The 27,597-nt window shown below is 34.5% G+C and overlaps 1 protein-coding gene across 1 annotated transcript in view; it reads right to left on the bottom strand.

The window, feature by feature from the left end:
• agpat2 (1-acylglycerol-3-phosphate O-acyltransferase 2 (lysophosphatidic acid acyltransferase, beta)) overlaps positions 1-17,450 on the bottom strand; it is a 34,227-nt gene extending 16,777 nt beyond the window's left edge. Inside the window, 1 exon segment of the mRNA NM_001077732.1 lies at positions 17,113-17,450. Within this exon segment, the coding sequence (NP_001071200.1) occupies positions 17,113-17,291 (179 nt within the window). The 5' untranslated portion in view covers positions 17,292-17,450.
• Positions 17,451-27,597: the final 10,147 nt, after the last annotated feature.

Below are 27,597 nucleotides of genomic sequence, written 5' to 3'. Positions count from 1 at the left end.
TGGCAAAATTTGGTGTATAAGTGCAATGATGTTTCTGATTTTAGGAAAAAAATGATTCTAAAGCATCAAAAGTAATTGTAATACAGTTTTATGTTTCATACATTAAAATGCATCTCTTAGTGCAGCCCCAAAACATTTATAATATTAATATATCAAATAATAATATTTATACTTTGCCACAATCCTTCAAAAAAGTTTTAACCTGATTGTTTGCAAACATTGGCAGGAACACCTCATTATATAAAGTCTAAATATTATTTTTTTCATTATATGACTTTTTATTTTCATGAAAGTTATTTGAAAGTTGAAAGCACACATCTTTTCTTTTGAATATGCTTTAATATGTTATGTATATAAATAGTAATAACATTAACAAATAAATCATAATGTAATAAACTAATAAACCACAAGCACAAAATTTAAACATTATCAAAAAATTTATATATATATATATATATATATATATATATATATATATATATATATATATATATATATATATATATACATATTATAATTAGAAACGCTGCCTTGGTAAATGAGTGAAAAGAGTTTTTAAATATTAAAGTATGTTAAGTATTAAATATGAAATGTGCTTTTATTGAAACGTAATGAAAAAATAAAGAACATTGAAGAATAATTATTAAAAAATACAAAAATATTTATAAGCAATTTACCTAAAACAATGGGGAAAAAAATCTGATTTCTTATCATGCCAAATGAAAAAAAAAAAAAAAAAAAAAGCAAATACTTTTTGCTATAGCTAAAGCTAAAAGCTGCAACACATTCAACGGCTGAAACTGTGATTCATTCATATGCTAGAATGAAGTTTTCATTCACAATTTGAGCCTGATGAATCTTACCACTAATATAGATGACTATAGATGACAATAACCATGTTCAAGGTATACAGCGGTTTGGAAAAGTCAAGGTTTTAAAACAGTCAACATTTTCTGCTATACCGTTCCTAATGTACGAGTAAGATTTTTTTATTTATATTTTTTTCTTAGGCCAGCAGTGTCTCTAGCAGAAAAGATCTCCAAAGATGCCATTTTAAATTGTCAAAAAAAATATCTGTGTTTTTGAAACAAATGAAGGCAGCAGAAATCAATCATTCATTTAAATCATGTCATTTTAGTCTGACATGTTTACAGCTCCAAAATATTTTAAATGTTTCTCAAAATAAAACATATTGTGTACAAAGGGGAAAAAAAGTTTTTGTTTTTTACCCAGACATTCAAAAAGAATATATTTTAGAGCAATATTCACAATACAGCAATGTATTGTCCCGTGAAACCATGAAATTTTTATCCAAGGTTATCATACCGTCAGAAACTTATACCGGCCCATGCCTAGTCACCTTCTAACATAATTGTTAATAAAGAAATAAAAAGCCACACACTGCACAAGCTAAGTTGAAAAGAGCTGTCAAACACATATTAAAATCACTGCAACAAAGACACAAGTGCATAGACCTTTACCTATTTGCTTGCTTAAATCCAGAAAGGAAAATTTTTGTGCTTAATCGTCAAATTATTGGACTTTTAAGTGTCTGATGTTGCGCGATATGCACAGAACATGGAGATAGCAGATACAATATCTGTGACACCTTTGAACACACAAGCGCTTCATATCAGTAATGTTAATATGAGGTGAGCAAAAGACATCTGGGGGTTACATAACACAGCAGCTGAGGAGAGTCAACAAAACACAGCCTTCATTCACACACTTCTGACTGTGGGTTACAATAGATCACGCTGACACACTTAACAATCTGTCGGTGAAGTGTTTTGTTAAACCACTAATCCCAAGCAGGAGCATTATTAAAAGTGATTCAACATTATAAACAATGAGCTATATGCACGTAAACTTCATTTAAATCTATAAAACATTAAGTGCAAGCCAGAGTATTTGGTGGTTCATTTCACTGCGGTGCCGGTGACCCCTGATAAATCAGGGGCTAAGCCTAAGGATAGTGAAAGAGGCTTAGTTAATTTTGTGTTTGGGCAACAAAGGAAATGTGTTGGTGTAACTACCTGGTTGGTGGATATGTAGTTCTCAGCATGCTTTGTGTAGGACTGAATTAGAAGTTAGAAAAGCAACCTTGGGTGTTTTAAGTTATGGGAAAGAAATGTTAAGAGATCGATCTTCATGTAGTTTAAGGAATGTCATGTAATGTTTTGAAGTTACCATGCTGCAGTATAGATTAGCAATCGTGCTTTGGGTGTTGGCAGCTTTTATTAACAACAATGCTGTTTGTCAAAAGTTAGTTCTGAGATAAGTCTCAATCAACTGTAGGCATTATTAAAGCAGTTGCAGTTTGAACTGCAATAAATAACAGGAAAAGTCTGATTGCCCAAATTAAGCAACTGGAATAAATTGGCTTTATAAGAGTAAGCTGTGTTCACAAGGTAATTCAAATGAAAGTGATAAGACACTAAGGTTGACAACAAATTTTGCTCATATACTTTAGTTGCCTAAAATAAATTCAAATTACGCAACTCATTTATTTTCGGCTTAGGACTGTTGGTGAAACCGATGCACCCAGGGGAAACCCACGCGAACACGGGTATAACATACAAACTCCACACAGAAACGCCAACTGACCCAGCCGAGGCTCGAACCAGTGACCTTTTTGCTGTGAGGCGATGGCACTACCTACTGTGCCACTGCTAAGCCTAATAACGCAACTCAAGTAACCCAATTCAAATAAGCTGAAATAACGCAATTCAAATACGTTGAAATAACGCATTTCACACAATGAATTCAAGTTGAAATAACGGAATTCGAATACGTTGAAATAACGCAATTCAAGTAACACAATTAAAACAAGTTGGAATAGCGCAATTTAAATAAGGTGGAATAACACAATTCAAATAGGATGGAATAACACAATTCAAGTAACACAATTAAAACCAGTTGAAATAACGCAATTTAAATAAGTTGAAATAAGGCAATTCAAGTAACACAATTAAAATAGGTTGGAATAACACAATAAGTAACATAATTAAAACAAGTTGGAATAGCGTAATTCAAAAAAGTTGTGATAACACAATTCAAGTAACACAATTAAAACAAGCTGTAATAGCTTAATTCAAATAAGTTGGAATAACGCAATTCAAACAAGTTAAAATAACGCAATTCAAGTAACACAATTAAAACAATTTGAAATAACGAAATTTTAATAAGTTGAAATAACGCAATTCAAGTAACACAATTCAAACAAGTTAAAATAATGACACTTTAATAAGTTGAAATAACGCAATTCAAGTAACACAATTTTAACAAGTTGAAATAACGCAATTCAAATAAGTTGAAATAATGCAATTCAAGTAACACAATTAAAACAAGTTGAAATAACGCAATTCAAATAAGTTGGAATAACAAAATTCATGTAACACAATTAAAACTAGTTGGAATAGCGCAATTCAAATAAGTTGCAATAGCAATACAAATAGGTTGGAATAACACAATTTAAGTAACACAATTAAAACAAGTAGGAATAGCGTAATTCAAACAAGTTGGAATAGCGTAATTTAAATAAGTTGGAATAACACAATTAATATAAGTTAATGCAATTCAAGTAACACAATTAAAATAAGTTGAAATAATGCAATTCAAATAAGTTAAATTAACGCAATTCAATTCATTCAATTTAAATAAGGTGGAATAACACAATTCAAATAGGTTGGAATAACACAATTCAAGTAACACAATTAAAACAAGTTGAAATAGCGCAATTTAAATGAGGTGGAATAACACAATTCAAATAGGTTGGAATAACACAATACAAGTAACACAATTAAAACAAGTTGAAATAACGCAATTTAAATAAGTTGAAATAAGGCAATTCAAGTAACACAATTAAAATAGGTTGGAATAACACAATAAGTAACATAATTAAAACAAGTTGGAATAGCGTAATTCAAATAAGTTGTGATAACACAATTCAAGTAACACAATTAAAACAAGCTGGAATAGCTTAATTCAAATAAGCTGGAATAACGCAATTCAAATAAGTTAAATTAACGCAACTAAAGTAACACAATTAAAACAAGTTAAAATAACGCAATTCAAATAAGCTAAATTTACGCAATTCAAGTAACACAATTAAAACAATTTGAAATAATGAAATTTTAATAAGTTGAAATAACGCAATTCAAGTAACACAATTAAAATAAGTTGAAATAACGAAATTTTAATAAGTTGAAATAATGCAATTCAAGTAACACAATTCAAACAAGTTGAAATAACGAAATTTTAATAAGTTGAAATAACGCAATTTAAGTAACACAATTTATACAAGTTGAAATAATGCAATTTAAATAAGTTGAAATAATGCAATTCAAATAACACAATTAAAACAAGTTGAAATAACGCAATTCAAATAAGTTGGAATAACGCAATTCATGTAACACAATTAAAACTAGTTGGAATAGCGCAATTCAAATAAGTTGCAATAGCAATACAAATAGGTTGGAATAACACAATTTAAGTAACACAATTAAAACAAGTAGGAATAGCGTAATTCAAACAAGTTGGAATAGCGTAATTTAAATAAGTTGGAATAACACAATTAAAATAAGTTGAGTTAATGCAATTCAAGTAACACAATTAAAACAAGTTGAAATAATGCAATTCAAATAAGTTAAATTAACGCAATTCAATTATCACAGTCGAAACAATTTGGAAAAGTGCAATTCAAATAGGTTGGAATAACACAACACATAACGCAAATAACGCAATCCGAGTAACACAATTAAAATAAGTTAGAATAACGCAATCCAAACAAGTAGAAATAATGGAATTCAAGTAACTCTGTAACAAAATTAAAAGCAAGTTGAAATAGCACAATTTAAATAAGTTAAAATAATGCAATATCAATAAGTTGAAATAACGCAACCAAAACAAGTTGAAATAATGCAATGGAAATAAGTTGGAATAACGCAATCCAAATAAGTTGATTCATTCATTTTACTTTGGCTTTGTCACTTTATTTCTCAGGGGTCGCCACATCGGAATGAACCGGCAACTTATCCAGCATGTTAACACAGTGGATACTCTTCCAGCTGCAACCCAGTACTGGGAAACACCCATACACTCACTTCAATACGGCCAATTTAGTTTATTCAATTCACCAATAGTGCATATCTTTGGACTGTGGAGGAAACCAGAGCACCCGGAAGAAACCCACGTGAACAAGGGAAGAACAAGCAAACTCCACACAGAAATGCCAACCAGCCCAGGCGGGACTCAAACCAGCAACCTTCTTGCTGTGAGGCAACGGTGCTAACCACTAAGCGACTGTGTCGCCCCTTCAAACAACTTAGAATAATACAATTCAAATAAGTCTAAATTATTCATTTTAATGTGTGGAAATGTGTCATAATAAATTAAGTTATGCCAACAATTTATTTTTGAGTGTAAAAAAAATTGAATTCCTTTCATTTTAAACAAATAAGAATTTAATAACAGCACCTAGATATTTTGTAAGTATTTTAAAATAATACAATTAACACAGACATTAATATTTGTGCAATGCATTGACGTGCCTCTGTCCTCATTACACCTCAATAGCAATTGTTGAGAAATCAGCTTGACTTCTGATTGTGGCATGTTCTGAACAGTAAAGAGCAGCTCACAGAAAATACCAAAAAAATCTAAATGTCTCATACAAAAATCTGAGAGTGTGCTGTTATTATTGGAAGTCTTGATTATTTGAATTTGTTTCTAGATGAATAACGTAAAACCATCATCTTTTTTTCTTTTCTATTTGTTAAGAGCGTTCTAAATGAACTCTGTTATCACAAATGTCAACCTGTGCTCTGACATGTTACCAAAGTACGCAAGCATGAAAAAAGAAAAAACAAGAGTTTTATTATCAAGCTTGATTGTTATCAGATATCTTCAACCTGATGGGAAGTTTTTAAGATCACAGTACTCCTGTTCAAGGTTACTATGTAGTGTTTTTTTTCTCATAGTGTAAAAAAATATGTTAATTAAGTTTATCAAGTGTTTTCTGTTTATTTACGGTTCAGAATTGCATTATGGGATGTTGATCCCTGCTCTGTCAAATTTTGATGGTGAAAATTCATCTCTTGGAAATAAGTTCAAGGGCCCAAAATGCAATTAAAAATCATAAATAATCAGGGAAAAATAAAAACATGAATCACAAAATTCTGAAACTGCTAATTTATGGATCTTTTTTTATAGCGCATGTCATTTCAAGATCACATGACTTTATGTATTGGTGATGTACGTGATTATTTTTGTTTTATTGTAAAGGCATTTCACCACGTCATTTACTACTTAGATGTAAAAATTTTTAATAAATTAATTATCATTCAATATAAATGCTAAAACATAAACTGTGTACTTTCAAGCTTACACCTTCTAGTTGAGAGTAAGATTGTGCTCCTAAAAATGAGGAATACGCATTATCATAAACCACGTATATTGCAACATAAAGAGTGCAATAAGAAACCCAATTCACCTGTGCAGAGAGTTTTTTTCTCTCATTCGCCGTGCGGTAAAAAACATTGCATGAAAAATACAAGCTTAGAGCAGTTCCTCGAATCAAATATCTCGTTTGTCACGAGGGGCATGAATGAAATTCCTGAATGAAAGAGCCAAACTGCAGTTAAAGTCCACCATTTAGTAATTTGGCAAATAATTTGATTACTGGCGAGGCAGTGGCGCAGTAGGTAGTGCTGTCGCCTCACAGCAAGAAGGTCGCTGGATTGCTGGTTCGAACCTCAGCTCAGTTGGCGTTTCTGTGTGGAGTTTGCATGTTCTCCCTGCCTTCGCGTGGGTTTCCTCCGGGTGCTCCGGTTTCCCCCACAGTCCAAAGACATGCGGTACAGGTGAATTGGGTAGGCTAAATTGTCCGTAGTGTATGAGTGTGAATGTGTGTGTGGATGTTTCCCAAAGATGGGTTGCGGCTGGAAGGGCATCTGCTACGTAAAAACTAGCTGGATAAGTTGGCGGTTCATTCCGCGGTGGCGACCCTAGGATTAATAAAGGGACTAAGCCGACAAGAAAATAAGTGAATGAATTTGATTACTGATGTCCGAGTAAACACAGTCACTTTCTCCCCTGTGTGTGTGTGTATGCGTTTTGACTCTGAAAATCAGCACGTCCCAAATTGACACTCCCAAATCATTCTTCCTTTGCTCCTCCGACACTTCCCCTAAACAGAGCTGAACATGCCCACTTTTAGGGTTGCGCAATTAATCGAAAATCCGATTTCGATTTTGGCTTCAAACGATTATGAAAAAGAATTAATCGAGATAAACGATTATTGCATCATATACCACCCCCTTTCCAGCTGTTGCTCCTAAAAGCGCGAAAGACCATGTGCTTATGTGTGTGCGGCACGCGAACACAGCCAGAAGCATGCGGCCGGTCAGTCAGCATTCGGTCTCATTCGCACACTGAAGCTGGAATTATACTTGCGCCTGGTGCCGCATCGCACACCTCCGCTGACCGCGCGCGCACTTCGCGAAACGGACGAGGCGCAAGTATAATTCCAGCTTCAGTGTGCGAATGAGACCGAATGCTGACTGACCGGCCGCATGCTTCTGGCTGTGTGCGCGTGCCGCACACACATAAGCACGTGGTCTTTCGCACTTTTAGGAGCAACAGCTGGAAAGGGGGCGGTATATGATGCAATAATCGTTTATCTCTATTAATTCTTTTTCAGAATCGTTTGAAGCCAAAATCGAAATCGGATTTTCGATAAATTGCGCAACCCTAAAAGTGGGCATGTTCAGCTCTGTTTAGGGGAAGTGTCGGAGGAGCAAAGGACGCAAAACGCAGTGTTTAGTGATTATTCATAATAACCCTCATTTGTGTAATAAACAAATGAGTTACGAGTTGAGGATCAAAAGACACGTGAAAGAGAAACCATTAAAGAAATGCGCGATGTTGCTTTTATCATTAATCAAACAAAACGAAAAAATCCTCTGCTCTTGACTGAAGGATTGTTGTAGCTAAAGTTTTATTCTTACAGTGAAAATCCTTAAAGCACAGTTTGTTTCATATTTTTATTCTATTGTATTTATTTTCCTTTGCAGGGAGGAAAATAACTGTATATATACATTAAAATCAGAATTATTAGCCCTCCTGAATATAAGCAATCCTTTTCCCGCCCAATTTCTGTTTAATGGAAAGAATTTTTTTTTACTTATTTCTGAACATAATAATTTCTATATATCATTTCTGATTACTGATTTCTTTTATCTTTGCTATGATGACAGTACATCAAATTTTTCTAGATATTTTTCTAAATACAAGCATTCAGATTAAAGTGCAATTCAAGGGCTTAATAAGGGTAATTAAGCAGTTCATTGTTTAACAGTGGTTTCTTCTGCAGACATTTAAAAAATATATTGCTCAAGGGGGCTAATAATATTGACCTTAAAATGGGTTTCAAAATATTTGAACCTGCTTTTATTCTAGCTAAAATAAAACAAATAAGCCAAGAAGAAAAATATTATAGGAAATACTGTTAAAATTCCTTGCTCTGTCAAACATAATTTGGGAAATATTTATTTAAAAAAAAACATATTCCCAGGAGCGCTAATCATTTAGACTTCAACAGTAATCGTTTTAAATAATCGTGATTACAATTATGACCAAAATAATCGTAATTATGATTTTTCCCAAAATCGAGCAGCTCTACCCACTTTCCTGACTTTTTCCAAAGTAGAGGTGTAAAAACACCCTGCTGAAACAGATTTCATGGCCCTTTAACGACAACTATAATTTTTTTTACTTTAAAATTTTTCAAACTCTTAAACTTCAAAGTGTCGTTTATTGGTGTGTTTATCTTAGAAGGGAAAAAAAGAGCAGAAATTAAGTTTTAAATGAACGGATGGACTCACAGCTAATGACATCCTTTTCATATTGGCTCAACTCCTAAACTCGGCTTGATAAAATCTGTCCTCCACCGTCTCTATCTCTATACACCTTGTCATCTCTCTCCTTTAACCCAATAAGCCCGGCATCCCAGCATCACCTCAGCATGTGGCTCAATCACTCCGTCCTATCGCACTGATAAAGAGACTGAAAGAAAGAGCAGACAACCTTAAAAAGAGACGAACAGCACTGATGCAACAGGACACCACCCATTGCCCCTCCACGTCATGTGCTCTCTGTTGGTTAATACAGGTGTTAGGTCATCCTGTTAAAACAGCCTTTACGCTGAAATGAGTTTCCACATAATTGGCACGATGAGATTTTAGCATGTACAGTATTCGACCAGTCGTCAACACTTGATAACTGAGCTGTGGAAAGTCTACACCAGTCCTGATACAGGAGATCCAGCGTAATTACCGGGTAACGTCGCACTCCCACGTTCAAACACTGTCCTGAACAGACCTGCTCACCTGATCGGGTTTACCTGTGAACTACAGACGGCACTGATAACGTATAACGGTAAACATGCAGTAGGGCGGCGCAATGTATTGAAGTGGTCAAAATATTGCAAGTGTGCATATTGTGATATACACTGAAAAACAAAAACAAAGATTCTGTTGCTTGTTCAAACTATTTATTTAAAATGAGCCAAAACAACTAAATTCTTAAGATTTTTTTGGGACAACTTAATCAAATTATTTGCCAAATTACTAAATTTAAATCCACTTAAATTTAGTAATACATTTTTGTTGGGACAATATGAATGTATTGTGTATTTTTTAAAGCGTATGCTGACAGAACAATTCTATGTAGTGTACACTACCTGACAAAAATCCTGTCACCTATCTAAGTTTTAAGAACAACAAACAATAACTTGACTTTTAGGTGATCGTTTGGTATCAGAAGTGGCTTATAGGAAAGGCAAAGGCCTCTAGATTTTGCTTATTTTACTAAAATAAAACCAGACATGCTCAATAATGTTCATTTCAGGTGACTGGGCTGACCAATCCTGGAGCACCTTGACCTTCTTTGCTTTCAGGATCTTTAATGTGGAGACTGCAGTATAAGAAAGAGCACTATCCTGCTGAAGAATTTGCCCTCTCTTGAGGTTCACAATGTATTGGGCAGCACAAATGTCTTGATACCTCAGGCTGTTGATGTTGCCATACACTCTACAGATCACTCACATGCCCACATACTGAACGTAACCGCAAACCATGATGTTTCCTTCACCAAACTTGACAGATTTTTGTGAGAATCTTGGGTCCATGCTGGTTTCAATAGGTCTTCTGCAGTATTTGTGATGATTGGGGTGCAGATCAACAGATGATTTAGAGGGGAATTTTTTTTTTTCACAAATGATCAACTAGAAGTCAAGTTTTTATGTGTTGCTCTTATAACTTGGATCGACGACAAGACATTTGGTCAGGTAGTATAATTGTTCTTGCTGCTTGTAATAGCATTACTGCGCTGTCATGGCAAAGCTGCTAAAATGACTACTCCAAACTCATTTACTGTCAATAATATTGTACTTTTTTATCAGTATAATTAAAGTTACTGGAGTAATATACAGTTAAAAGTCTTACAAAATTACTTTGTTATTTTGTAAAATAATAAATAAATTACTACAAAGCATTTTCTGCTTTGATTTTAGGCCAAGTGTATCCGCAAATTGTGTTTCAGCCAAGAACTTTCACTTCAGTCCTTCCCCAAGGTTTGTATACCAAAAAAAAAAAAACAAATAAATAAAATTATAATAAATAATTGTCAGCCATATTTAGAACAACAAACAATGTTCTGACATTAAAAAACATGACAAGCGTATAAACAAAATAATGCACAAATACTACAGAGAGCATTGAAAACAATGACTAAACAGAGTGTAGGGCAGCAACATATATTGAAGTTATCAAAATATTGTAAATGTGCATATCGTGATATATGCTGACAGGACAATTCTATGTAGTATACTTGTTCCTGCTGCTTGCAATAGCATTACTGCATGTGTTGTCATGGCATCTCTGGACAAATGACTTCTCTCAACTCATTTACCATCAATAAAATTGACCTTTTTTTTGTTTTTAAGTCTTACAAAATGACTTTCGGTTTCTGCAAAGTGCATCCACAATTTGTAGTTTCAGCCCAGAATTTTCATTTTGATGCATCTCTATTAGTTTACTTACAAAAAAAAAAAAAAAATATATATATATATATATATATATATATATATATATATATATATATATATATATATAAATTTTTATTTATGTTTTCTCCGGGGTTGCGTGCGAACTGAAGAGCGGGGAGAGGGTATGAAAATGGTTGTACGTTTTGTTCGGTGCGCATGGCGACTGAACAGAAAACCTAGGCAGACTGTACCAAAAAGCTGAGGGGGTGGATTTCCGGGAGTTTTCCGGGAGACAGAACACTACAGGAAATGGACGGGAGATGGGTCTGAAATACGGGAGACTCCCGGCAAAAACGGGAGTGTTGGCAAGTATGCCACTGATGAATAGTGGCTTTAGAGCGCTCCAGTGTCCCTGTATCTGTGGTTGCACTTAGTAAACAGTGGTGAGTTCAGTGAATTGATGACCTTCACAGCCAATCACAGTTATTTCTATCGAGCATGTTAACACAAAGGCAAATCAGCACTATTTAAGAACAGGCTCAACAGCGCTGCAAAGTTAGCAGGAAATGAACGTTTTTAAAATTTTAGAATCGATTGGTACCGAATTACAGTATTGTGCGACCCTACTAAACATACAGTAAGGCTGCACAATAATATATCAAAACAATTGAACAAATATTTTACAGTTGTGCATATTGGAATATATTTATCACAATAGTCCGCAATAAATGAGCGATTTAATGCAAAAGTTTCTTTTGTGAGCCTCTGAAAAAGATCAGCGCATCTGGCTGTGTAGTCAATCAAGACTGAAAACACATCTGTTTAGCTGTGCCTTTACTGAATGAGCACTGTGCTGCGTCCGACAGATTGCACTATCATGTTTTTCTCTTCTTCTTCATTCTTTTATATCACATTTTACCTGTTTTTATGTTTTGTTTTGACGCATTTTTATTATTTGTTTTTATTTTTATTTTACTTGTTTCTTTTATTCTTGTTTATGTAAAGCACTTTGAATTGCCACTGTGTGTGAAATGTGCTATATAAATAAACTTGCCTTACATGTCAATATTCGTCGCTAAAAAACCAAAGTGTACATTAGTCATGCTATAATTTTTTTTAAACTACTATATTACATATTATATATTGCATTATTTAGCAATTCTATTTCATATTATATTTTTTCTTTAACATCACAGAGCCCAAACAAATGGTAAAATATCAGAAAAACTCAACTTGGGAGGGATGAATGTCTTATTAGATGCAACAAATGGGTGTTTATCATTCTGTGGTGCGCAGTGTGTTCATTGTACCCTCGTGTGAATAAATCAAGTTATGAATAGTAGAAATTGTCTATTTTTTTGGTGAGCATAACAAACAGCCTCTTTCAAAGTTGTCTAAAAGCAGATGAACAACGGGACAGGCTCTGACGGGCACTTTTGTGCATGTGCATTCAGACATCAGCTCTTCAATTTTCATATCACATGCGCACTGTTAGAAGACAAGCCACCACACACTGCTCCTTTTCATAACAGGTGGTGTAAAACACAATGTACACACACAAATATGTGTACATAACAAACTTGACCAGACCTTAAGTGTGCCAAAAACATTAGCATGTAGCTATTTAACACACAAGCAGATTGCATTACACAACTTAAAACAGAAAATAAGAAAAAAGAAGTAATCGCACTCATGCAAGTTGATTTGTACTTTTTGTGAGAGCCAAACTGCTACAAAATCCTCACAAATACAGCAAAAGAAGTAGGCATGGGACGATAACTGTTTTCAAGGTATACCGCAGTTTGGAAATGTTAAAGGGTCACGAAACACCAAAACACATTTTTTGAGCTGTTGACAGTCGTATATGTGTCCCACACTGCTAAAAACACTATTAGGACACCTATATTTCACAAAAAAAGTGTAAATTGGTTGTTTTTGCGTTATTTCAAGCAAATTCGTACTTCCGATTTGAAACTAATTTTTGAAGCTGCGTCACGGTCATGACATAATAGCGTGTTTTCCAGCGTGCAGACTGGACGTCTGTGCCAGAGTGTGTCTTATTACGTCTTACAGTGTGTTGCATTAATGCATGAGTAAGGATTGGTTCAAACCAATCAGCGCGCTCTATTGTGCAACTTCATTAATATTCATTACTGTCACAGTGTTTAGACGACAGAGACACCACACTGTATTGGCAAAACAAGCGTGAAGTGTTGCTTTTATAGTTTGCTGCAGTTAAGTTTTGTTTTCATTTTCTCTCTGTGAGAGCGCAGACTCACGTGTGGATTAACAGTGTACGTGACGCTCGACAACAATAACTTACATGTCTAAGGAGGATTATTGTTTACCTGAGAGCTGTTCTCATCTGCAAATGCTGAGATCCAGATTCGCTTGTAGTCTCCTCTAAATAAAGACGCGGCTCTAGTTGCTGGTGATTGTCCTGTCTCTACAGATTTGGTAAGTGAGCGACCAGTGCTCTTTTTTTTATTCAGTTCGTATTTTATTCGTATCAAACAAACTATTGCACCAAGTGTAAACAAGTTAGCACTAACAGTTACAATTAAACTATAACCTCGTGTTGGATTTTGTGACCGGAATAACACACGCGGCTTTCTGACGCTACCTGCCGTGTGCATCCAAGTTTCCGGGAAATGCAGAGTTTTTTTTTCTCTCATTCGCCGTGCGGTATCAAACATTGCATGAAAAATACACGCTTAGAGCAGTTCCTCTAAGGGACATGAATGAATTCCCTGAATGAAAGAGCCAAACTGCAGTTAAAGTCCACCATTTAATAATTTGGCAAATATTTCGACTACAGATGTCCATGTAAACACAGTCACATTGTCCGCTGTGGGTGTGTGTTTTGACTCTGAAATTCAGCGCGCCCAAATAGACACTCCCACACCAAGCCTCTTTTCTTCCTCCGACACTCCCCCATAAACAGAGCTGGACACGCCCACTTTTCTGACTTTTTCCAAAGTAGAGGTGTGAAAACACCCTGCTGAAACGAGGGGGTTTCATGGCCCTTTAAGGTTTTAAAACCTTCAAAATTTTCTGCAATACTGTTCCTTAGGTACGTGTATGATTTGTTTATTACTATTACTTTTTTTTCTGTTTTTTTAGGACAACAGTATCTCTAGCAGAAAAGATAACTAAAGATGCTATTTTAACTTGTAAAAAAAAATAAAAAACAGTTAAGACAGAAGTTAATAATTTATTTGAATTATTTAACCTGACATGTTTATGGATGCAAAATATTTTAAATGCTTCTCAAACTAAAATATACTGTGTTTAAAAGAGATTTTTATTTTTATTTTTTACCAGACCTTAAAAAAAGAATATATTTTAGAGTAGTAATCACAATACCGCCATATTTTTATCCAAGGTTATCATACTGTCAGAATCTTATTTCACTCTGGTGAAATATTTCATAAAAGAGCTTAATGTCCTATTTAAATTATTGTTATAGATTCATTTTAAAATGATTGATTTTTGGAACATTTACTTGACCACAAGTTGTTCAAAATGAACCAAAAGAAATAAAGTTGGTGAGCAGAGTGTTGATGAGACCCCCTGTCTAACATAGGAAAAAACTTCAAGAGAAGATTGAAACTGATGGGTGAGCAATTTATGATACCATTTTCATTTTGGGTGAACTAGTCCTTTATTAGAAATGTTTGTGGTGGGATAACTTAAATGTTGTCTTAAAGGATTAATACTGTCATTAATTGCCCACTCTTGTGTCTGACCAACCCCCTGAGAACTTAATTTATCTTTTAACACAAGTTAAGATATGTTAGAAGTAATCAGAGAGCTGTCTCATCCTCCATAGACAGTAAAGCTCCTGAGAAGTCCATAAAAAGAACTAAAAGTGTTGTCAAAGCGTTCCATGAGACTTAATAATAACCTGTAATCATACCCAACTCATGCCCAAGACTACTTTTGTGAATAAAAAAAACCCTGTAATACGACTTTCTTTGTCTATATGTTATTTTCTGCGTCAGCTCATAGACTATATATTTACTATAGACAGTACAATGTATTGCCATTCATTCAAAATGCACACACTGATATTATGCAGAAGACATTGGAAAATAATGTAGTTTTTGCAGTTTTTGCCACACACACGTTACTGGAACTTCATATTATAACAGTATAAAGACTAAAGTCACATGAAATGTTTTGATAATGTTTTTGGTTCCTTTTTTGGACTTTGGACAACTCTAAGTTGTACCCCAACGTTGTGGTACATTAAATTTTTTCAGAACCCAACGTCAGTTGTCCACTTCTATGTCCAACGACAGATGCTACATTTGGGTTGATTTCCAATTAATCTTAAAAACAACAAAAATATCAAAGTCTAATGACGTTATAGCTTAACGTTTTGTGGACATTTCAAATATGATGTCTATCAGACGTTGGATAACGCGTCAATATGACGTTGGTTTAAGATGTTGGCTCGACGTTGGATTTAGGGCACTTTCCAACAAAACCTAAAATCAACAAAATATCAACGTCCTTTCACGTTGTTATTGGACGTCAAAATATCAATGTCCTTAGAAGCTGGTGACCTAAGTCTAACCTAACATTATTGTCTCATGATGTTGTGTGTCTACTGGGATCAGTGACATACAGTCTTAACAGTCTCTCTGTAAGTGCATGTAAAGATTTTGAACATCATCTCGGACACTTTTAATGCTTTCAAACCGTTTGCTGCAATTATAGAGTGCCCATGTCTTGGAAATGTTCAGTATGATGTGATTTACTATCTATGTGTGACTTGATTGGACAGGAATCACAGGGCTGATTTTTTCCACTGAGCCAATCTCCATAGACAAGAAAAAATAAAGTAGTGGCTGCAGGTTGAAGGAAAATAGCAAAAGTACTGATACAGCACAAAATATTTACTCGAGGGAAAGTAAAAGTACACATTTTTAAAACTGCTTACAATTCCTGAGGAAAAACTACTCAATTACAGTAATTTGAGCATTTGTATTTTGTTACTTTACACCACTGGATTCACCTATTTAGTATTTGCAAATAACTTTTTTCATAATCTATATTAATTAGGAGAAAGTCCAAATGTGTGAATATAAAATCAACTTTACCTCAGTAACAGTCTTCCATGTGTCTCAAAACACCACAAACTAACTTTACCACATCACAGTGAATTACTCTAATGTACTGACAGTCCTCTCTATTAACTTTGGCGAACATTGGAATCTTCACTTTGAAGTTGGAAGACCTTAAAGGTCTAGAAGTTCTATTGCCATGTCAGTGGCATTCAAAACACTAACAGAACGATTCGAAAAGATTTTGAGCGAACACGGATTCTAAACCGATGACCTGGAATCCGAAATCAAATCGATCAACTGTCCAATGTGTGAAACGTGTGTGACTGTTGGTTTAAATCAAACTCCATCGACCAGGATGAACCCTGCACCAGCTGAGCCATGAAACCAATCCATCACAGCCTCATTAATAAAACTATCTGACAAACCAGAGCATGTGTAACTCGCAGCCCGCATCCCCTTCACACCTCCAGCACATCAGCTGAAAACAAACACACGCTTTGGTCGCCATATCTAGCTAGCAGCTAGCACTGGGCTTATGCACACAACTGCGAAAAGCGCGCGTGCTAGTTGCCTTGTTAATGTGATAAAAATAATATTTATTATGATTTATTTAGGAATCACTCCGAGTCCATTTCAAATACATGAACTAGAGGCCTACTGTAAATGTGTTCACGCGTACTTAGCGAGCTGGCTAAAGACTCAGCCGTGATCCGAACATCTGTCAGGGGAAACCAGATGCGATGCATTCCGGTACAAATGCATAACGTTAATTATGTAAGCCATATCCACACACAGTTTGCTCCATGCATTCGTATATGTTATTATGCATGTTGTACATCACGTGCAACATGTTTCACTGTAAAAATACACATAATAAATGCATGTTATGATAAATTTATTATTGTATTCCTTTTATGCAGCCTCAATAATAGCTTTAAATCACATCACATAGTGCGAAATAAATCAACGCACGCGTTGTTGACAACTCACCTCATATTCTCAATGTCTCTACCGCCGCTTTTCAGAATGCAAATGGGTATGGCGATGACGGCCAGCAGCATCATGTACGCCACGTAAAAGCACTTTTTAAAATAGAAAACAAACGTGCTGCTTGTCCATAATAGGAGCGGGAGCACCAGCAGCACAGGCAGCATCCACACGGCATCCATACCCGCGACCAGCGCCTCTTTCCCGGCTGTGGAGAAATGCTAGAAGGCCAGCGGTGTGTGGAGCGGAGAGAGGGGGGGACCGTAGGCTCTGAACCGAGTCTACATCCGACACCAAGGCCAGGTCGCTCCCTCGAGAAAGTCCAGCGATTGTCGTTTGCGTTATATCACGCGAATGAGGCGGAGAACAGCGGGAAACGGAGGTTTATCCAGGCACGGGTGAGAGGAGCGCTGCGTGTATAACCTTTGGCCGTCTGTCGCTGCTCGATTCGCGAGTCGATTCTTTAGGATGATTCGTTCGAAGCTTTTGTGAATGACTCCTTTGTAACTGAGAGTTGTTCTTTTAATATAGTTGCATCAATAAAAGTGTTATGTTCATTCATTTTCATTTATTCACATACATCATTGGCAGTGTTTGCGTATTTATCCTGGCATTATTTTGAGATGGCAATATTGTATATAAAACAATAAATTACAAGATTTTAACAGATAAAAAGGTGCACATGGTCATATTTTGAAGCAAATAAAATTTGGGTTGCAAAACTTGTAAAATATGGTTAATGACACTGATATAAATGATAAAAGGTGTATTTTGAACTTTTTTTAAAGCAGCACTCGTGTTAGCTTAGGGTTGTGTATTTATACTTTGGCAGTGTATTGCTAACAAAACAATAAGTAGCAAAATACATATAAATATAATAACAATTATATATATATATATATATATATATATATATATATATATATATATATATATATATATATATATATATATATATAATAACACAACATTTGCATTAATAAATGATGCAATAAATGTATAGAAAAAGTATATACCTTTAAAGCACATTTTATGACACTGATGTATAAAAGTGTATATTGCAACTGCTATGTTTTTAACATTACTATACTACTTTTGTGTGTCTTCTTTCTTTTGAAATGCTGTATTAACATATTTTTTAAAATACATGAAAATGCAATCCTAACAATAATAATAATGTTAAGATGAAATAATAACAATAATACCTACATATTTATTTTTGCATATATAAATATTGCAAAACGTATTTAAACATATGCAATTGTATTTTAAATTGTACAAATAATAATTGTATAATACTTGTACAACATCTTGTATAAAAATGACAAAAGACTATGATAACTAAATGACAAAAATCAAACAAACAAACAAAAAACAAGCAGGGTAACATTTGATTGAACTGGTCGAATCAGTTTACTGAAACGCATCGACTCGCGCAGATGACTCGGACTCCCTCACGCTGTAAAAAAAAAAAAAAAAAAAAGAGTCCGCTGTAAGTTTGAATCTTTCTTCGTGCGTGCATGTGTGTTTGTGTGTTTCCGGGTACTGGTTGCTTGCGTTTCCCTGTCAAATGCATTTGATGCAACACAGTTAATAGCTCGAATCTACAGTTTACCGTTTCAGCAGATTAGACCGTTGAATTAGTTATGTAAATAATTCCAGAAACGCTTGGAATGTTCTGGAACAGTTCAGTGTCTCCTGTCTTATGGAAATTCTTCAGCGCAGTTAACAGGACGATCAGGTCTTAAACACTGATCCCATCAAGGAGATGCATTTAAATCTGATTTGATTATGTAAATTACGTCTGGAAAACACAATGGAGGCATGCTGAACATACCTTGTGTTCAGTTTTTGTAGCTATTATGATAAAAATGGTAGATTAGATTCTACTATAAAGTAGACTACTATGCAGTCTACTATAAAGTAGACTATAAATAGGGCAAAATCTAAAGTAGAAAATTAAATGCTACTATAAACTAGACTACTATACAAGTCTATAAAGTAGACTATATAGGGCAACATCTACAGTCCATAAACTAAATAGAAGAGATGCTGCTATAAAGAAGACTATGCAGTCTACTATAAAGTAGACTATAAATAGGGCAGAATCTACAGTAAATATTAAATGCTACTATAAACTAGACTACTATATGAGTCTACTATTAAGTGGGCTAGGTCAAAGTCCACAGTCTTAAAATTAATGTCATTGAAAAAAGCTAATTGTCAAAACGCTATTATAAATGTTACATAAATTAATGTTATTGATATAAAGCAAAACCAAAACTTTCCAATTGTCCTGTTTGTGGATTAAAGGAATAGTTAACCCAATACCCGAAAATTCTGTCGTCATGCATTCAGCTTTAGGTTTTTTTCTTCTGTTGAACACAAAATATGAAAAAAATATTTGAAAAAGTTTGACACTGGTATCCATTGACTTCAATAGCATTTGTTTTTCCTATTATGGTAGATACCAGATTCTACATTCTTCAAAATATCTTCTTTTGTGTTTAACAGAAAAAAAAAAGATTTGGAAAGAATCATTTGAGGGTGAGTAAACAGTAAATAAATATTCATTATTTGGTGAACTATCCCTTTAACAGAATGTATTTGCCTTTATTTATAAATATATGTAGTCATTTTAGCCAGTTTATTTAAAGGCTGGTATATGAAAAATCACGCTGCCAAGTGTTTAGACGTCTATAGCCAGATTAGCAATAATAGAGGTGCGGTTAATGAGATTAAACAGCTAATCAGGATGTGTAATCTGATATACACTGCGGTGACAGAGAGGTGTTTAAATGTGACCTGACCACACTTACAGCTCTGTGTCAATGTCTATGTGTTAAAGGGATACTTCATACCAAAAATAAAATCTGACAGTAATTTATTCACCCTCAGGCCATTTAAGAATTTATATCTTGAGTTGAACATTAAATACTTTTAGTAAGGAAGTAGGTAAAAGGTTTTATTTATGTGGCACCTTTCACAGACATTAAATCACAAAGTGCTTTACAACAAAAGAAAACCCCAAAACAGGTGAAAGAAAACATATCAATAAAAGAAAACATATTAAAACAAGTTAAAAATCCAAGAACAGAAACAGCAATGTAAAACCGGCTCACCATAAATAAAAGCTTGACCAAAAAGATCTTTAGATGTCTTTAAATGTTTTTTAGGTGAGTATCCAGCCTCAATAGTATCTGGATGCAGCTTTTATAATGCAGGCTGAGACAGTGAGACACCATGGACTCAATGGAGCGAGTGACATCACGGTGAAAAAAATTATTCAAAGATGATTCCTTGGATTTACTCAATTTTTTTACATTAAGTGGTTGTGAACAATTTATTTGTGTTGAATTTAAACAAACAAATTAAGTTGAACATTATTAAACCTAATTTGTTTATTTAAATTCAACACAAATGAATTGTTTGCAACATTTCTGCATGCAACACTTTTTTCAGTATACTGAAAAAAATTATTCAGAGATGATTCCTTGGATTTACTCAATTTGTTTACGTTAAGGGGTTGTAAACAATTTATTTGTGTTGAATTTAAACAAACAAATTAAGTTGAACATTATTAAACTTAATTTGTTTATTTAAATTCAACACAAATAAATTGTTTGCAACAGTTCCGCATGCAACACTTTTTTCAGTAGGGTTAGGTGAGTGCATTAAAAAGCACTGCATGCAGCTCAGATTGCATTGCACCAGGTCTGCATCCAGACCCCTCTCAGCAACGGCGGCAAAACCAGACACAGGCGCCATGCCGTAACTGGAAGTTTGAGTTTTTGAGTTTTAAATTAGACTAAATTGCGGTCCTTGGTGGTGATTCATTAAATGTAAGTTAATGGCTAAAAGCACTTTGAGTGTCAAAAACACATATATGTACAACAAAAATAATTGCTGTTGTTCCTGACAACACACTGAGGTGTTATGAGAGTAAACAATAGGGCTGTGCAAAAAACGTAATGTTAATTACAGCGTTATCATCAGGAGCAACAGGTCGAGTATTAATCATATTTTGCCTGTCATTTTATTTTTTATTTTTTTATTTATTTATTCGTTGATTCATTCATTTTCTTTATTCGTTGATTCATTCATTGTCTTGTCAACCACTAACTTATCCAGCATGTTATTATGCATGTTAAGGATGCCCTTCTAGCCGCAACCTATCTCTGGGAAACATCCACACACACACTCATACACTAAGGACAATTTAGCCTACCTAATTCCCCTGTACTGCATATCTTTGGACTGTGGGGGAAACTGGAGCACCCAGAGGAAACCCACATGAACGCAGGGAGAAAATGCTAACAAGCGACCCATCAACCTTCTTGCTGTAAGGCGACAGCACTAGCTACTGCGCCGCTGCGTCGGCCTTATTTATTTATTTATTTGTTTGTTTTTTGACTCTCAAAATGTCAGAAGCTGCTGACTTCTACTTTATAAATCATAAGACCACAGTTTCTGCTAAAAAAAAAACTTCTTTACTGAAGAAAAAAAAGTGCTATTAAACAATACCAACGGTAAAGTTTTTTTTTAGCCAACAGTAAACTTCCGGTTAAAGGTTAATGTGACTATTTTCAATTTTGTAAGGTTCCTTTTACCGCACTAAAGTTGTTATGTAATTACAATACATTCAGTTAAATATACTTAAGCATTCATTTAATTGTTCAAGCATAAAACTACATGATAGACCGCGTAAACTCTAGCTCCATCAGTGGCAGCAGGCAAGTGCAGAAACTCTATTGAAAATATTGGGGTAAACTAACCTGTCATATTTTAAAGACATGAAAAAAATGTAATTTAATGCAGTGCTTCTTGTCTGGTCGGAAACCCATTTTATATCGTATATATCTATGAAGCAGTGAAGATCACTTATTTTTAAAGAAAACAGATCTCAAACGTGGCGATTTTATTGGAAAGACAGTTCACCGGAAGCCCGGGTGCTATCTGGCTGAATTTAAAAGTCTGTGTGCCTGACTAAGTGCATACAAAATAAAAGTCTATATTTACATAATATTTTTTTGTGTGCACTGTGCATATTTATTATGTATATTGAAATACACACATTCATGGATATATGTACAGGTGAAGTCAGAATTATTAGCCCTCCCTGTTTATTTTTTCCCTAATTTCTGTATAACGGAGAGCAGATTTTGTCAACACATTTCTAAACATAATAGTTTTAATAACTCATCTCTAATAACTGATTTATTTTATCTTTGCCATGATGACAGAAAATAATATTTGACTAGATGTTTTTCAAGACACTTCTATACAGCTTAAAGTGACATTTAAAGGCTTAACTAGGTTAACTAGGCAGGTTAGGATAGGAGAACCAATAAAAAATTTATATATTTTTTTTATTATTATTATTATATTTTACAATAACTCACTTGACTTTAAATGTGCTTTATTTCTATAAAGATATTAGGTGACTAAACTATTATTTTAATGGATCTAACTGTTTAGTAAACCCAATTTTGTTCAAATGCACTAACATATAATGGCTACATTCTCTAAGAGACGGATAAAAACATTCATTTCCAAAAGGGAGTGTACTCATTTACAGTATGCTGAGCACTGTATATGTATGCGTCTATGTAGAACACACAGTCACGCAGTCCACATACAAATCATATGTAACTACAAACCTTTGTTTTGTACACGATTAGTTATACTTAATTATTAAGTGGGTAGTGCTGTCACCTCACAGCAATAAGATCGCGGGTTTGAGCCTCGACTGAGTCAGTTGGCCTTTCTGTGTGGAGTTTGAATGTTCTCTCCGTGTTCGCGTGGGTCTCCACCGGGTGCTCGGTTTACCCCACAAGTCTAAAGACATGAGGTATAGTGAACTGGGTAAGCTAAATTGTCCGTAGTTTGTGTATGTGAATGAGAGTGTATGGGTGTTTCCCAGTGATGGTTCATTCCGCTGTGGCGACCCCTGATTAATAAAGGAACTTGAAAAGAAAATGAATGAATCAATGTAGGCTATATTAAATTCAATTGGAAAATGGAATGGAAAAAAATATATTTGTGGCTATTTCAGCATAAACCTATTCCCTCTTCTAAAATACGTACTTGAAAGTGACCACACTGACTTAAATTAATGGGAAAGGGTTGTCTTCTGATAAATAAGAAAAGTGACGCTTCCTCGGCTGAGTTCAACAGCCAATCACAGGCGCCGCTAGCTGTCATGACGTCAGAGAGTAATGTTCAAGGGAGCTCGTCTTGTCATCTGCTGCAGTGACAGTTTTGAGTTAAACTTTGGCCCAGAATAGATGTTGTCAGACCAGTGAGATACTGCGTGACCCTTTAACATAGAGTTCATCTATTAAAATATTAGAAAAGAATACAGAAAAAATTGTGTTTCTTTATTAAAGTTAAATCAAATAAGACAATACTGCAATTTTTGTATTGCTCATTGTTTTCAACATTTATTAGAACGCTAATAAGTCTCAGTGAACCTATACCGCCCTCTGTTGTCTGTAACATGAATTGCAAGAATTTATTACACGATAATATGAAAAAATGATAATAAAATATTCTTACAGACTAAAATTTCTGAAACGAGACTGCCAACAATAATGATTTTCAAAAAGTGTTTTATTTTCAGCCACTTTTAAATACAACACTTTATTAATCTGTGCAGTTTTCAGTTACATTACAAATTTTATACTATATTTTTATATTAAAATGATGTTTAAAAATGTTTTTTTCTGCATGGAAAAATCTGCACTTCAGCAGTATACTTGTATTTATTTATATATGTATATTCATGATTTTCTTTTGCAGATATGTTGATTTATGGGCCAGCGTGGTGGCACAGTGGTTAGCACCGTCGCCTCACAGCAAGAAGGTCGCTGGTTCCCCCACAGTCCAAAGACATTCAGTATAGGTGAACTGAATAAACTAAACTGTCCGTAGTGTATAAGTGTGAATGAGTGTGTATGGGTGTTTCTTATGTTGCAGCTGGAAGGGCATCCACTCCGTAAAACATTTAGTGAATAAGTCGGCAGTGCATTCCACTGTGGCAACCCCTGATTAATAAAGGGACTAAGCATTTATATGTAATTCATTCATTTTCTTTTCGGTTTAGTCCCTTTATTTATCAGGGGTTGCCACATTGTAATGAACCGCCAACTTATCCAGCACATTTGTTTGGGATGCCCTTACAGCCACAATCCAGTGCGGGGGACACACCCATAAACTCTTACATTCATACTCATACACTAGGGCCAATTTTTAAACCCTCAACATGTGTTTGGACTGTGGGTGAAACCGGAGCACCAAGAAAAAACCCATGCCAACTCGGAGAGAACATGCAAACTCCACACTGAAACACCAACTGGTCCAGTTGAGGCTCGAACCAGCGATCTTCTTGCTGTGAGGCGACAGTGCTAACCACAGAGCCACGGCGCTGCCTACACAATATTTTATTGTTCAAAAAGTAAAAATGATTCCTCTGTTTGCAGTGTTTTCTGACTAATGGCATCAAAGATATCACAGTTTCACATTTTTAAGTTTTTATTTTGAATAAATTTAATTCCAGTTTAGTTTACGTTGTTTTTCATTAATGGTTTATTTAGTTTTAGTTTACTCTTTATTTTGTGAACAATTTCTGTTTTTACAGCCATATCAACCTGCAGCCCCAGAGCGATTACTCACTGGCCTGCGCCCGCTCAGTACCTAGATGGGAGACCACTTGGGGTTGGAAGTGGTGTTAGTGAAGCCAGCAGGGGGAGCTTAACCTGTGCTTTTTGTGGGTCCTAATGCCCCAGTATTGACCTTATTCTCCGCAGACGAGCGGGCGCTGCCATTTGAATCTTTTTGGCACGAGACTTCCGGTCTCATTTACTTCCATTCATTTTTAGACATTAAAAACTGCTCGTTTCGCTGTTTGATGTTGCAAACTGATATTTCCTAGTTATATTATTCTACTTGGTCTGTATAGTCATGCAAACATTTGTTTGTAGAGCAAGTAGTTTGACCGTTTTTTGCCGTTTTATTATTCCTTGTCATTTCTCCCATAGGCGACTGAAACGAAAGTTCTAAGACAATCGCGAAAACAGGCGCACTTCCGCATATTAGAATAAGGTCAATAGGAGACAAGGAGACACTGTACTGTCAGTGAGCGCCATCTTTAGGATGAGACGTTAATCTGTGGTCAATAAAAATCCCATGGCACTTCTCGTAAGTAGGACACTGTAAAAAAGTATATGATCAATTAGTCATGACAACATATATTTTTATGTCATTGTAACTTATTAAACTAAGTTAATCATGTTGTGACTTAATTTGATTAGTTACGCAAGATGTTTTCAGTCAGTTTAAGATAATACAAGTTTAATGGACTCATAAAGTTAATATGAGTCAGTGTATCCCCGGTGTCCTGGCCAAATTCCCTCCATCAGCCCTTACCCATCATGGCCTCCCAATCATTCCCATCCACCAAATTGGCTCTATCACTGTCTATACGCTCCACCAATGACTTGTTTAGTTTTGCCTTCATTCGTTTTGGATTTCAGTTGTGACATAAAGCATGAGTCTTCAAACCCATGATTTATTACAACAGGTTTTTAAACATAATAGTTTAATTTCTAATGTCCACTTTTTAATCTTTCCTATGGTGACAGTCAGTGCATAATATTTTGCAAGATAGTATTCAAAGTCCCTTTAAGTAGTCTATAGTCTTTGATTCCGATTAAAGTGTAATTTAAAGACTTAACTAGATTATGTTAACAAGGAAAATTGTCTCATTTCTTCATTGAGTTGATGTATATTGAACAGTGAATAGATTTTTATAATTCATAGATACAATATAAAAAAGATACTCTATAATATCCACTGATGTTCTCGAATTCATAAGTTAATGTGACACTTATTCACTTTCTTATTTTTCTATTCTATTCTGCCACATTCAAAGTAAATGGAGATTCTTTATTGTTTTATCTTCTGTATAATATTGCTGATTATTTCAGGCCATTTCAGCTAGTTTTCATGACTTTTTCCCCCTTTTTTATCCTTGTATGTACAGTTAAAGTCAGAATTATTAGCCCCCATTAGAATTTTTGTTGTTCTCTTTTTTTAAATATTTCCCAAATGATGTTTAACACACCAAGGAAATTTTCACAATAGTCTGATAATATTTTTTCTCCTGGAGAAAGCCTTATTTGTTTTATTTTGGCTAGAATAAAAGCAGTTTTAAATTTTTATGACCCATTTTAATGTCAAAATTTAAGCCACTTTAAGCTATTTTTTCGATAGTCTACAGAACAAACCAATTAACCTAGTTAAGCCTTTAAATGTCACTTTAAGCTGTATAGAAGTGTCAGGCAAAATATTTAGTCAAATATTATTTACTGTCATCATGGCAAAGATCAAATAAATCGGTTATAAGAGATGAGTTATTATGTTTAGAAATGTGTTGAAAAAAATCTCTGTTAAACAGAAATTGGGGAAAAAATAAACAAGGGGGCGAATAATTCTGACTTCAACTGTATTTGTCTGTAAACATACTTAAGGTATATTTTTATTTTGCATATATTTAATATAATTTTTTTATTCTGTCTTAACTTTTAAAATGAACATTTTATTATATATTTACTTAAAGATACTATAATACATTTATAAATAAAAGTTATATATATTTTTTATTACATATGTTAATAATGGGCGAAGCAGTGGCGCAGTAGGTAGCGCTGTCAGCTTACAGCAAGAAGGTCGATGAGTCGCTGGTTCGAACCTCAGCTCAGTTGGCGTTTCTGTGTGGAGTTTGCATGTTCTCCCTGCCTTCATGTGGGTTTCCTCCGGGTGCTCCGGTTTCCCCCACAGTCTAAAGACATGCGTTACAGATGAATTGGGTAGGCTAAACTGTCCGTAGTGTATGATTGTGAGTGAATGTGTGTGTGTGGATGTTTCCCAAAGATGGGTTGCGGCTGGAAGGGCATCCGCTGAGTAAAAACGTGCTGGATAAGTTGGCAGTTCATTCTGCTGTGGTGTAATGTAATTATTAATTCATGTAATTATTTAACATTTTTACTAATTATGCTTTCCGTTAATATATGTTAATTCTGCACCTATGATTCTTATTACATAAGATAATTATTATCATTTTTATTTAGCCCTGTTGGATTCTGTAAAGCATAATTTGGTCTTATTTAAGAGATAGTTCACCCATTTCTCCCATTCACTTGTTGTTCAAAACCTATTTGAGTATTTTTTCCCTGTTAAACACAAAAGAAGATGTTTTGAAGAATGTTGAAAACCTGTAACAATTAACTTCCACAACAATGAAAGTAAATAGTTTTGAGGTTTCTTTGAAATATCTTGTGTTGAACAGAAGAAAGAAACTCATTCAGGTTTATAACCTGTCTCGATAATGTCTCAGATTCTCTTTTAAAATAAAAAATAACAACAAAATATAGAATTATACCTTACTTAAATCCCATTTAAATACATTTTTGTTTCTTAATTAAATCA

The sequence above is a fragment of the Danio rerio genome, chromosome 21, assembly GCF_049306965.1.
Source record: "Danio rerio strain Tuebingen ecotype United States chromosome 21, GRCz12tu, whole genome shotgun sequence".
In the NCBI taxonomy this organism is placed as follows: domain Eukaryota; kingdom Metazoa; phylum Chordata; class Actinopteri; order Cypriniformes; family Danionidae; genus Danio; species Danio rerio.
Note: the sequence above shows the minus strand (reverse complement) of the source record. Positions and strands in the feature narration are given on the sequence as shown.